Below are 13,382 nucleotides of genomic sequence, written 5' to 3' on the forward strand. Positions count from 1 at the left end.
TCCTCCAGGGTAGATTGGCAGAGGCCCTGGAGGTTTTTCGCCTTCCTCTGTAGCATTGGGCACAGATCACAGCTGAAGGACTCTCTGCATGTTGGGGCCTTCAAAGTATTGGAAGGCTTCAATATCTGAGACATAGGTGAGAGGATTATTCTAAGAGGGGTGGGCGAGATTCTGTGGCCTGCACTGTGCAGGGGGTCAGACTAGATGATCATAATGGTCCCTTCTGACCTTAAAGTCTATGAGTCTATGAGTCTATGAACCAGAGAATTTGCCGGACCACAAGAGGTCAATATTGTCTAGCAGCATTACCAGCACTTCCATGGCTTACTGGGCTCTTAGAAGACATTTAGGGGTGAATTAGAGCTAAATAACAGCACAGAACACTGAGAACCCAAGACTGATGGCTATAGACAAACTTTATGGGATCATAGGAAACTTGGTCACACCCATGAAAAGTGGGCACCCGGCTAACTAAAATCATGCTGGACGATGGATGTTTCCAGACCAGAGAGTGCCAAAACTGGACAGTCTCTATGCAAAAGAATAAATGGACACAAATCAGGTATTAGGAATGGCAATATGCAAAAACCTGTAGGGGAACACTTCAATCTCCCTGGACACACAATAGCAGATTTAAAGGTAGCCATCCTGCAGCAAAAAAACTTCAGGACTAGACTTCAGAGACAAACTGCTGAGCTGCAGTTCATCTGCAAATTTGACACCATCAGCTCAGGATTAAACAAAGACTGTGAATGGCTAGCCAATTACAAAAGCAGTTTCTCTTCTCTTGGTGTTCACACCTCCAGATCAGCTGCTAAAAGTAGGCCTCATCCTCCCTGACTGAATTTACCTCATTATCTCTAGCCTGATTCTTGCCTGCATATTTATACCTGCCTCTGGAAATTTCCACTACATGCATCTGACGAAATGGGTCTTTGCCCACAAAAGCTTATGCTCCACTACATCTGTTAGTCTATATGGTGCTACAGTACTCCTTGTCGGTCTAGAGAGGTTCAACCTGTAGTAGCAAACACTAAAATAATACAACTACTTCCCCACTTCCAACCAGCTGAATAGTTACAGACCAAAGGGCAGAAACACAAAAAAAGGTTCTTACTGGCTTCCCAAGGAAGCTTGAACCCTTCCGTCAGCAGGAGCAGGACAGTGAGACAAGAAATTGAAACAAGGAACAAAACACAATTACCTGCCACCAAGCCCTTCGATTCTCTCCTTTTCTTTCGGAAGTTCAGGCTTGTGGTCCTGCGTCACCTCCACCGCCCGAACAAAGTCATCTTTGGGGTCATCCTGGACGCCCAGCACCACTCCTGAGTCTCCAACATGCGCCACATACATCTGTGAACCCCGGATAATTACCACACTGGCGGTAGTCCCCGACGTGCTTGGAAGGCCAGTCATGGTCTTCGGCCACTCTGCTGCAATGAGAAAGAAAAGCCAAATTTTAACTCTCTGAAACTTGCCACGAGTTTCCCCTTCAGGAGATGGTCCGAAAAGCCCCAAGTTGTTACAACTACCTGAAGAAAAATAGTGTCATGGTGTCAAGAGTGGATTAATATGTAATATTCAAGCTAACCCATGCTAACTTAGCAAACTAGAAACTAAGGGGTTGACTATGTGTTTCTTCTTCATCTCCTTCAAGACTTATCTCAAGTCCCAGTGAAAACAGCCTTCGTAGGCTGGCTGGCTGTCCATATTAAATAAAACCCACACCATTTGGCAGTGTTGTTCATTTCTATTCATAAAGAAACAAAACCCAAGAAAAGAGGAGCACAGCAGATCAACGGGGCTGAATAATTACAATGAAGCATGCACGTGACCACATGATGGCTGGTTCCAACCAGGACCTTCAAGTCCTTCCCTCCAATGAGCATAAAATGAATTTAACTTCAGATTAAAACATAAAGGCTGTGTCTAGACTGGACAGTTTTTCCGGAAAAATCAGCAGCTTTCCGGAAAAACTTGCCAGCTGTCTACACTGGCCGAATTTCCGCAAAAACACCGACTTCCTACTTTAAGAAATCAGTGCTTTTTGCGGAAATACTATGTTGCTCCCGTTCGGGCAAATGTCTTTTTCCGAAAGACTTTTGCACAAAAGGGCCAGTGTAGACAGCAGAGATTTCTTTTCCGCAAAAAAGCCCCGATGGCGAAAATGGCGATCGGGGCTTTTTTGCGGAAAAGTGCGTCTAGATTGGCTACGGACACTTTTCCGCAAAAAGTGCTTTTGCAGAAAAGCGTCCTGCCAATCTAGACGCACTTTTCCAAAAATGCTTTTAACGGAAAACTTTTCCGGTAAAAGCATTTCCGGAAAATCATGCCTGTGTAGACGTAGCCAAACAGTAATCCAAACAGAGGTCAGAATACTGAGTCGGGATTCTGAACAGTATCTCCCAAGGTTTAGTTCTCTGACTTCTGCTGAAGGAAATAAGTGAGGAACAGGGATGTAAAATCCTGTTTAATTGGTTAACCACTTAAATGTTTAATCGATTAAAGAGGGGTTGACACAGCCCCCCACCACAGACAAGGGCTGCTCTGGCCAGCCAATCCGAGCAGCCCTTGCCTGTGGCAGGAGGGCTAGGCCAGGCGTACCAGCCACAGGGGTTGCTCTGGTTGGTGGCCAGAGTGACAGGCAGGTAGCTGCTCCAGTCTCTACCAGTTAACCGGAACCATTACGGGTGAGGCTTCCCGGTTAACCATTCACATCCCTAACATGGGAAATAAGAGATGTGCTGTTAGTTGAAAATGACACCCAAGAGCCACAGAAGCCAAACGTTCACTTCCTGATTGGAAGCTGTAGCAGTGCCAGCTACATCAGGTCCCTTAGTTGTCTGGCTATTACACACACAGGGCCCAGAACGACTGTCTTTATATCTCTGCCTGTTTTGGTTTAAAGTCTACTCTGAATGGGGTTTCAAAACAAATAGTCTATTTGCATTATCAGGGGGAAATTATTCACCGGTCCACACTGAGGACAAAACTGCACAGGGTTCTTATGCTTGCTACCTCACCACCGCACGCCCCCAGACCCGAAGTGGTACTCCTCCAATCCAGAATTCTCTCACACATTAAATATCTACACCCGTTTTTCCTCCTCCCCTTCCACATTAAATTCATGGTTTTCCTCACTGTCACCTCTCTGCTCCTGCCAACATTTATCTTCTCCTCCTCCTGTGCTCTGCTCCTGTTCCAAACACTGTGCCCAAATTTCTCTCTCAACTGTTCCCTTGGTCTAATTCACCTACATTCCTGACTGGGTTTCCCCCCCCCAAAAAAAAAGCCCCATGTTTGAGGCAGCCCTCAGTTAAGATACACCTAGCCCCACAAACTCCCTCCCACAACATCAGATACGTCACCATTCCATGAAGACTCTTCATTTTATGCTCCTTCCGCACTGCACCTACTCATGTCTTTCGACCACAAACGCTTCAGAAAAGGTTTCGACCGCAAACGCTACAGATATTAATTTCGCCGGCATGTTTTCTCTCTTCTACTTCACAATTGACACTTACTACGGTAACCATTAAAGAGGTTGCATTTACCACAATAAATGTGCTCCATGCAGTATATATTCTACATACCAGGAATATGATAGTACAGTAAATACCCTACTACAATATGTATTTCCTATGGCATCGTGTTATAGTCATCAAGTCCAGTCCCCTGCCCTCATGGCAAGACCAGGCACCATCTAGATCACCCCAACAGGTGCCTGTCTAACCTGCTCTTAACAACCTCCAATGATGGAGATTCCGCAACCTCCCTAGTACAAATCAAACATGAAGAACCTTATGAACGTATTTATTCGGACAAGCATCAGTCAAGCGAAGAGGCGTGATCCTCAGAAGCAGCTTCCCACAACTTCCCAAACCACTCAACACAAATATAAACCTCTGTGGAAGGCAGCAAGGGGAGAGGGCAGGTGGCTCCATGGAGCCCGCACATGCAGAGAGCCAGCTTAAAAGCCAACTCCCTGCGCGTATCAGTTCCCGCCTGCCCCTCCTCATGCACTACTGCCTCTGTATGAGAGGCAGCAGCGCAGGGTGGGAGGGTAGGCGGCTCCCTGGGAGCCAGTGTTCATGGGGAACCGAGTCTGTGGGAGGCAGTGGGGGGGGGGGGGGGCTCTCCAGAAGCCAATACATGCTGGGAGCTGTCTTAAAAGCCAGCTCCCCCTGGGCACCGGCTCCCACCTCCCCCATCCCCCTTGCTGCATCTCATACAAAGGCAGCAGGGGCTGGGGGAGGGGTGGCGTTGCTTGTAATCAGTAGGATTAACCAATAAGCCCAGGCTTATCAGTCCATCATATAACCAAGTACATGCTAACATCCCTACTCTACACGGGTTTTTTTCCCTACCAATATTACTACAGTGACAGTCACAGGTAAAGCAAGGGCACAGGATATGAGGCGCGCCCGCTGACTGCAAACACTGACTGTGAGAGAGAGCCGTGTGCTTCCTCTGCATCCAATCCAAATGCTGCTACATTTCAATCAGCACATGTTCTAGGTACTTAAGTGCATTTAGCAAAACTACCCAAGCCTGGGAGCCTGACTTGGTTACAATCTTGTGGCCCACTGAGATGAAGGAGGGTCACTCTGGTGGCCCACTCACTAGCTTAGGCTGCCCATCACTGGAATAGGTGGACCAAACTATAGTGCCCAGAGCACAATATTTTTCACAGCCTGATGGATGTAACAAGTCAATCTAATTTCTAGGTGCAGTCCTGGCCTAACTATGTTATACTTCTCTGGCACTATTTAGCAATGGATCAAACATCACTTTACAAACGTTATGTCCCCAGATCTTTGGGAGACGGATGACTACTAACCCAGCCACTTTGCAAATGAGGCCAAGGGAGGTTACGTGAAATGTTTGCCAAAGAGCATGGAGCAAGTCAATGACAAAATTAGTTCCAGAACCGGAGAGTCTACCGACCAGTTGTCTGTTTAGCCAATAGACATCACTTCCTCCTCATTTAAATATTTCACCAGCTATCACTGTCATCCCCAATTACCTCTTGAACATAAACTGCATTCGACCTGACAGATGTACCAAAAAGGGCTTTGTCTAATGAGCGTGACCACTGTAGCGATTATATTATTACGTGCATAAAATGGAGTGATTGGAGGCAGAACCCTGAAACCCTCATTTCCATTTCACCTGTACATTTATTAAACAGCCACATACACTGGGAGGAACTCATTCACTACAACAATAAAAAAAATGTATCAGACAATCAAATTAGTGCTTATGTAAAAATGAAAAGCATTGTAATCAAAATCCCACATGTGTAAACAAAACAGACACTGCAAGAGCACATGAGTTTAGGCTCTCCCTAAGCCAAACCTATGTCCAGCTACATTAAGGGGCATAAGCAACTTCAGTCTTGATTTATTTTAGTGGTGAATGCTACATGTAATCTAGAGTGGGACTTACTTCAGAGATTCAGATCATGCTACATCAGGCATGTCCAAAGTCCGGCCCGCGGGCCAATTGCGGTCCGTGTTCCGGTTTAATACGGCCCCCCAGGTAATTTGGCAATATCTATCTTTTATGGCCCCCAACGAATCCATATGTATTGAGATGAATACATTGTAAAATCTCAGTTAATGTCAGTTGGTCTAAATCAGTTATAAATATATTTGGACACAACATGTATACTTGGTGTTATGTTCCTGTTCATATTTTTTGAACTTAAAAGTTGACAGACAACCTTTATTACCAATAATATGTAATGTACTTTACAATGTTCCTGACATATAATTCAGCTTCCTGGATTTTTTTTTCATCTGGCCTTCAGATATGAAAGGCAGAGTGATTTAACACCTATTTAGATTTGTCATCCATGTCACGAAATGAAAAGTATGCCGTTTGCAATAAACTTTGCATAAAATAGTTAATTTGCATTTAGTTTTAATGGTTCAAAGAATGTCAGGCAAAATGGTCGGCCCTCACGCATGTTCACTTCATCAAATCTGGCCCTCTTTGAAAAAAGTTTGGACACCCCTGTGCTACATCATACTATGAGAGAGGTGTTTTAACTCGTAAACAAAAACAATTAAAATCCTCTCTGTTCCGTGGGCAAGCAATGCATTCATTATCACTGGCCAAAAATAAAACAAAAAAGAATTAAGCTAAAACAAATGTGGTGATAGAGATCCATGTGCACGAGCTCAAAATGGATCTGACATGCAGCATTCAGTGACTTGGGTAGAGGTGGAAAAAAAGAACCAAGGAGTCTGTTAACATAATACTTGTTTCAAAGAACACAGATTTGATCAGTAATAAGTGGCTGAGTCAAAGCTCCAGATCAATTACTAAAAACGATACGACTCTAGGGAAGGCACTTACATGCTTCAACTTTTCCACTTCATAAAAGGAGGCTATCGGCTCTTTTAGAAAAGTGCTATCGTGCTGAACACTTGTAAAAGACTTTGGCTTTGTCGCCACTGGCAGCAAGGGGCAAAGGTGTGTTAACTCAAGTTAGCTAACGCAAGGTGGATTTTCCCTGCCATTTCACACTGAGCTTAAAAGAGCCCCTATTTTAAGACCCCGTAATGCTAAGAGTAGCAGTTTTAACTTAATGGTCCTTGTTTTAACTATGTAAAAAAAAAATCAGGCTTTTCATAACCTTAATGCAGCATGGTTGTTTTTAAACACCAATGAAGTTATTCTGGTTTTCTTACACAAGATATAAGTATATAGGATCATGAGTTTTCATGGGTAAGACCCACTTCATCAGATGAGATGGGTCTTACCCACAAAAGCTCACGATCCTATATATTTTTGTTAGTCTCTAAGATGTCACAGGACTACACGTTGTTTTTAAAGTAACAGACTAACACGGCCACCCCTCTGAGACTAAACAAAGGTGGGCATTTGTGCGGCCACACAGGAGAGATTGAAATGCTGCCCAGCTGATTAGCAAAGTGCCTACAGCAAGGTTTTGTGTTTCTGTTGATGGTACACACATTCACACATGCCTTACTGCACATAAAAATTCATTCTGCACATGGGGTGGAAAAAATTTGCACGGGGTGGAAAAGATTAGAGGGAACCTTGTTCAGGAATAGGCAGGTATGCACTTTTACTGCCAAAATAAAGACTCTTGATACAAATTGTTTCACTGTTAATTCCAAAAGGAGGCTCAAGCTAAGATCAGACAGACCCCATTACAAAGGTGTAAATTTATTTTTCATCCTGCCAAATTCAAACTCAAAACATAAGCCCTTGTTACAGGTGCATCTACAACCACACCACCAGCTGGTCAGACACATGAGCCCAACTTTTTCTGGTCGTTTGTGGTTTGTTTTATGGTTTTGTTTTTTAAGTGTGAGGCCATCTCCACTGCTGGCTACACAACTATTCTCCTGTGGCGCATTCCCCAGCTAATTCTTGAGCTGCAGCTAGTTGTCTTAAAGGACAGACTGCCATGAAACAGCTGTGTTAGCTAAGTGGTGATTCTCCCAGGCGTTTCACATTTTTGACAGTGTAGACAAGCCAGGTGCTGACACACAAACTTAATCACACCTGATCTGGTGACCCAGCACTGAGATGTAAGTTTAGTATTTGTTTCAGTGGCATGACAGGTCTCAACAGGACTTCAGTAGCCTGCCTCTGAGTATTATCTCAACCCCACAACATGCATCTTTCAAGTTTTTTTTTTTTTTTTTTTGGCACCAACTTTACATGTGAAATCTAAGACCAATTTGTTCTGGACAGTATTAAGTTTTCTCCCTTTCCAAAATGCTGCAACAGCTTCCCAAGCCCCTGGTTCCAGCTGCTGCTGTCCCTCCTCCTTCAGAATACTGCCATGGCTCCCAAATGTTCCTTGCAACTTCCCTCCTTTACCCTACCTGGTCACAAAGACGGAGCTTTCAATCAGTTATTCTATTCCATCCTAACAAGTTTACATAACTCTCCGCCCCTCCCCCCCCCCCCCCCCCACACACACACAAATGCATTAGGGATCTGAAAGTGTAACCATTTACACAGTCAACAGATGAGCCGGGGCTCATCTGTTAACCTGCTCGGTTACACACAGCACCACCACCACCCGCGCCCCACTGCTGCCTCTGCATCCTGCGGAGCCAGCCCTACCTCCCCCGTTGCTGCCTCTGTATCAGAGGCAGCACCGTAGTGGGAAATGGGAGCTGATGCACACGGGGAACCGGCTTTAAGTCAGCTCCCGCTTGTCCACTCCCCCCACATTTTTCAGCAGTTACACAATTACAGAATGAAGTACATTTTAACATCCTTACAGTGCATACCAGGGCTGTTAGTAATGTTCCTTTAAGACTGAGGGACTATCAGGACGATTCTTTATCTATAAGGATATTTCTGACAGCTGGAAGACAACTGCAAGGCAAGATCAAAATGACTCAACTTTAAAGGCAAAGTTGTACATCACTGAGTTCACAATAAAGTCTTGTCCATTTAACACTGTGCGCTTAGTTGACAGTGGTCAAGACTAGGGCTGTAAGCTTTCCCCTGCTTGCTGCCTCTATCAGAGAGCGGCAGCAAGGGGACGGAGCAGGAGCCGGTGCTGCAAAGAGCTAGCTGGCTTTAAAGCTGGTTCCCCTCCAGCACCATCTCCACGGGGAGCAGAGGAGACAGAGGTGTAGAGGGGGACCGGCCACGAGCCAGGAATCAGCTGTCCCGTCTCACGTCCTGTCCCCCCACTGCACTTCAGCCTTTGAAATGTATTAAGAGCCGTCAATACATTTAAAAGACAGAGCCACAGCGGTGGCTCTGCAGTTTCCCCCGCTTATTGACTAGTTGATAGAAATCCCATCGACTAGTCGATCAGCTGATGAAATGCCATTTAACATCCCTAGTCAAGACAGCAGACAGCTATTTTCACCACTCAGAATTATATCTATACAGCCTAGGGATGTGAAAAAGTAAACGTGGGCCTGGGCTCCAGTTAACCTTTACGGTTACTTGCAACCTCCTCCTCCTTCCCATGCGGCTACCTCCATGGACCAGGCGACTCTGTGGGAGCCGGTATATGTGGCCGGCTCCCCGCATGCATAGACTCCCAGGGGAGCCCCTTAACCCCCGCATGTGAAGATTTCAGCGATTACACATTTACCTAAATCAGTGTTTCCCAACCTATGGGTCGGGACCCAAATATGGGTCGCCATTACATTTCAAAAGGGTCACCAAATGTCTCCCCAGGTGGCTCTGCCCTCCCTCCTCCCCCTGTTTTTGAATTGCCTTGGGTCACCATGTCTCCCTGAATTGTCAAAATGGGTCCCTCTCCATCTGGAAAAGGTGGAGAACCGCTGACCTAAATAAACGCATTTTAACACCCCTCATACAGCCTGTAAACAACATAACCTCTGCTCCATTTGGCAATGGAGGAATAATGAGGCGCTGCCGTTACGTCCAAGTAATCTAACTCAAACAGCCTTCTCACTTCTGTGGATATATATTAAATTGACTGTCCTGTAACTATATTCTCAGTGTTACTGTCCATGTACGCCACAGCTGTGTCTGTGCCTAATACCATGACCTGCCTAATAGTGACAGACTCATACAGCCCTTTCCCACTGAGTATCAATGTTTTTAAAAAGGAGTGAAATTCTGGGATGCCCTTAACAGACGACAAATGTGCAAACACGCACTAATGCTTTTCGCACAGACGGGCCCCAAATTACAAGTGTGCAAACTGATTAACAAATCTTCACTAGTCTTTTTGTACACAAGACTACATGAAGTACTTGACAGAGCACTTTGGAAACACTACTTGGAACCATGACAGCAACGATTTTTACATGGGCAAGTTGAAAAAGTGTTGGGAGACATGTTAAGACAAGTCCTACTCTTTCCACCTGTGAAATACCTTCAGAGGTTGATGAGCCAGAAATTGACGCAATATTACTAGTCAGTATTAAACAGGTGTCTCAGATATAAACACTCCACCCCAACTGACACCACCCTGAAGTTTCTGTTACAAAGGAGTGCACGCAGCTAGGCCAATGTGCACAATAGTGAGGAACAGAGACATTCTGAACACGAGCAGAGTAAAACCTGTCTCTCGCAAAAAGGATTCCTTTCGATTTTTCTTGCAGCTGCCCCAGACACTGGGCCGGGGGAAGATGAGGGGGACGTTTCCGGCAGAATTTACCCAGAAGCTCCAGAACGATCACCAATAAACAGTACCCTGGCTTTCACTGTCTTTGAAAGCCAGTCTAGAACCGTCATACCCCAGATGCGGTGCTTGCCGCTCACCTGTTGTCACTCGCTTCCTACATCACATCCGCAGTTTTGAGGGCGGGGGAAGGGGAGCACATGCTATGAAAACCACCCCTGGTTACCTCAGTCAGCAGGGAGCCAACTAGAAAACCAAGCTCATGATCTTTCCCTTCCATGCTCACCCCCTTGCTCTTTGGGCCCATATCACCACCATGCCCCCTGTCGTGCGAGCCCATAATCTGGGGGTTAGCTCCCATGTCTCTCTTATCCCAAACATCCAGGCTAGGACCAAATGTACAGTGTCTTCCTCCACGACAGCTCTAAAATCTACTCCTTCCTTTCTGTCCCGAACAGCCTAACCGTGCTCCCGCTCCACCTCAGGCAGCTTGTTATCCGAGGGCCTTTGCAGGATTTACCTTGCCCCTGACAACCTGGCTCTGTCCAAAATGTTTCTGTAAGAAGCCTCCACTGTTACTTCAGCCATGTTGCTCCCTTTGAATCACTTCATTCCCTCCCGCCCTCCCCTCCCCTCTGCCCCCGGGCTGTGCATGGAATTCTAATTTATCCCCTGCTTCATGGCCCAGTCGCCACAGTGTTCCTGCCTCTAGCTTTGACCGAGTCGCATTGTGTGTTCGGCTCTCCCTGCCAGCTCTCCCCCTTTGTCTCCGCGCTTTTCTTCCATGCTGTCCCAGATGCAGCAAGGCCTCCCCAAACTAATCCACAAGCCCCAGCCCTCGCCTCCCAAAATTTACTTTCACCGACTAGGTGCATGAGGGGCCGTCACCTACATCTTGCCCTCTTCCTTTTGCCTGCTTCGGACACTTTGCGGGTGTCATGCTGTATTGTTCGCCTGGGCAGTCTCCCTGGCTCTTTGTTTTGGAACCAACCGCGCATACTCCTGGCTGCTCAAATAGTAACGCCGACAATGGTACAGAATAACCCTGTTTGCAGCCGGCATGCTTTGACTCCTTCTCTCAGCAGTCCATGGGCAGAATGGGAGATGGGGCAATTGAGGAAAGATGTCAGCCAGGTTCTTTCCAAGGGAAACCTTATGGAGCCAAAAGTGCCCCCTCCCCGAACTCCCTAAGACAACAACCCCTAGAGATCAGATTGACCAGGGGCTCCAGCTTGCCCTGTTCACAAGGCAACACACAGCTTCACAATCCTCCTCCTCTTATCCAAAGTCTTGACCTATCCAGAGCATTTCATCTCTCACAATATGGGGGTCTCCTCCTTCCCCCCAAATCCTTACCAAATGTCTTGATCCAACCAGAAACACCCCTACCACCACCACAGACCCACATGCAGACTCTGCATGTGTAGACTGAAAGGCTTATAAGGCTAGAGTAGCTGTCCTGTTTCCTGGGGCGAAGGAGGGAAGCTTTGCAAACATGTAACTCACCAGAGAGTTAAAAGGGAGGGAGAGGGGAACCTAGTGAAGAAAGAGATGGCTGAAACCGGGGAGGGCTTCCCCTTCTCAGTGACAGCACAGGGAGAAATTGGGTCTGGCTTTCAGGGGAGGAGGATACCGACCCGGTTCCGAACGGGGTGAAAGTAGGAAGAGGGGGAGGGAGAGGCGCTGTCTTCTTACTATGGAGTGTGTGTGTGGGGGGGGGGGGGGGAAGAGGTGCAAATTGTAGACCAGGGTCAAAGTAGCGGGTATCGAAGTGAGAAGCCGGCTGTCCGGCTGGCGGGGGGCAGGGGAAAGCAGGCGATCCCTGCCCCGCCCATTCCCCAACGGGAGGGCGAGGGGAGAAGCAGGAAAGGGGGAGGCTGCGGCCCCGTTAGCAGCTCGCAGGGGAGGAGGATTCGGGGGAAGTTGACCCCATCCGGCAACGCCTGTAACTTACGCAGCTTTTTCCACATGGCCCGGTGGCAGGCGATGAAGCCCTTGCGCAGGGCCGCGCACACCTCGGCGGGCTGGGCGGAGCAGAATCCCTTCTGCTTTTTGATGAAGCCCCAGAGGTTCTCCCGAGCGAACTGGGCCGCTTCCCGCCCCCCGTGCCCGTCGCACACAGCGAAGAAGGCCACGGATCCGCCGGGGCACCAGCTGGAGCCCGGGCACTGCTCTTCCTCTTCCGCCGCCTTCGCGCTAGCGCCTCTCCTCCGACAGCTTGCGGGCAAGGGGTCCTGCCGGGGCCTGGAGTCGGCCGCCCGCTGGCTCCCAGGCACCGATCCGCCCTTGGAAGGGGGGGCCTCTTCCCCTTCGCCCGGCAGCTCCGGCTCCACCACGATCTGGGTCACATCCTCCATGTATTTCCTTCCTCCCTGGTCGGAGAACACGCTCACCCCCAGCGAGTACAGACCCTCCATGGGGGGGACCGGAGTGGGGGCTGGAGCCGCTTCTCCCGACGGTAGCAGGCCCCCCCAAGGAACCGGCGCGGAATCTCCGCCCGAGCGGCGCTGGCGCGCTCCCCCGCCAGCCGCGGCCGGTGACTATTGTTTATGTTCGAGGCGCTGTTTGGGCATGTCCGGGACAGCGAACGCGGCGCTCATGTAACAATCCCCGATGGAATCCTCAGAACCTGAGCGTTCCGAGGCGGAGCGCCCCCTGCCGCCCCCCAGCGCTCACTGCCCCTCCCGCGCCACTTGCGCGGAGCAGCGCCCCCTGCGCCGGGCCCCGTCGTCACAAGCCTCTGCGGAGCTCAGCCGTGTGACGAGTGGTGCCCCCTGCGGCCGCGGGTGGCGAGGGACTTGGGTTCAAAGCTTAAAAACTGCCGGTCTTAGGCCCACATGCAGAGGCTTCTCTCTAGCAAGTGTGGGGGTTATAGGCACCTACGACAAAGCCCTGAATATTGGGGCAGTGCCTAGACAATTGGAACATCTGGTCATGCCAGTTCTCTATTAAGACTTAAATTTGAATGTCACTGAAGATTGCCATAGCACAGGGGTGGGCAATCAAATGACAGCGGTTCCTCAGAATTAGCCCCCGCTGGGCTGCCGACACCATATTTACCTGCACCTCCACGGGTACAGGCGATCACAACTCGCATTGGATGGGAACAGCAATTCACAGCCAATAGGAGCGGTGGTCTTCCGTACCTGCGGAGGAACAGGTAAATATTGCAGTGTGGGGGCCCACCGGGGGCTAACTCTAGCACACCAGATCCAGCCTGTGGGCCTGTATTTACTGGCCCCTGCTAAACACCATGGCTACGTCTAGACTGGCA

General features: G+C 48.4%; 1 protein-coding gene across 1 annotated transcript in view; it reads right to left on the bottom strand.

The window, feature by feature from the left end:
• PPM1D (protein phosphatase, Mg2+/Mn2+ dependent 1D) overlaps positions 1–12,741 on the bottom strand; it is a 45,790-nt gene extending 33,049 nt beyond the window's left edge. Inside the window, exons 1-2 of the mRNA XM_025179227.2 lie at positions 12,063–12,741; positions 1,205–1,433 (exon numbers count right to left, since the gene is read on the bottom strand). Of these exons, the coding sequence (XP_025035012.2) occupies positions 1,205–1,433; positions 12,063–12,525 (692 nt within the window). The 5' untranslated portion in view covers positions 12,526–12,741. The remainder of the gene's footprint in view (positions 1–1,204; positions 1,434–12,062) is intronic.
• Between the last annotated feature and the right edge of the window lie 641 nt (positions 12,742–13,382).

This window comes from Pelodiscus sinensis, chromosome 21 (genome assembly GCF_049634645.1).
Source record: "Pelodiscus sinensis isolate JC-2024 chromosome 21, ASM4963464v1, whole genome shotgun sequence".
Classification (NCBI taxonomy): Eukaryota; Metazoa; Chordata; order Testudines; family Trionychidae; genus Pelodiscus; species Pelodiscus sinensis.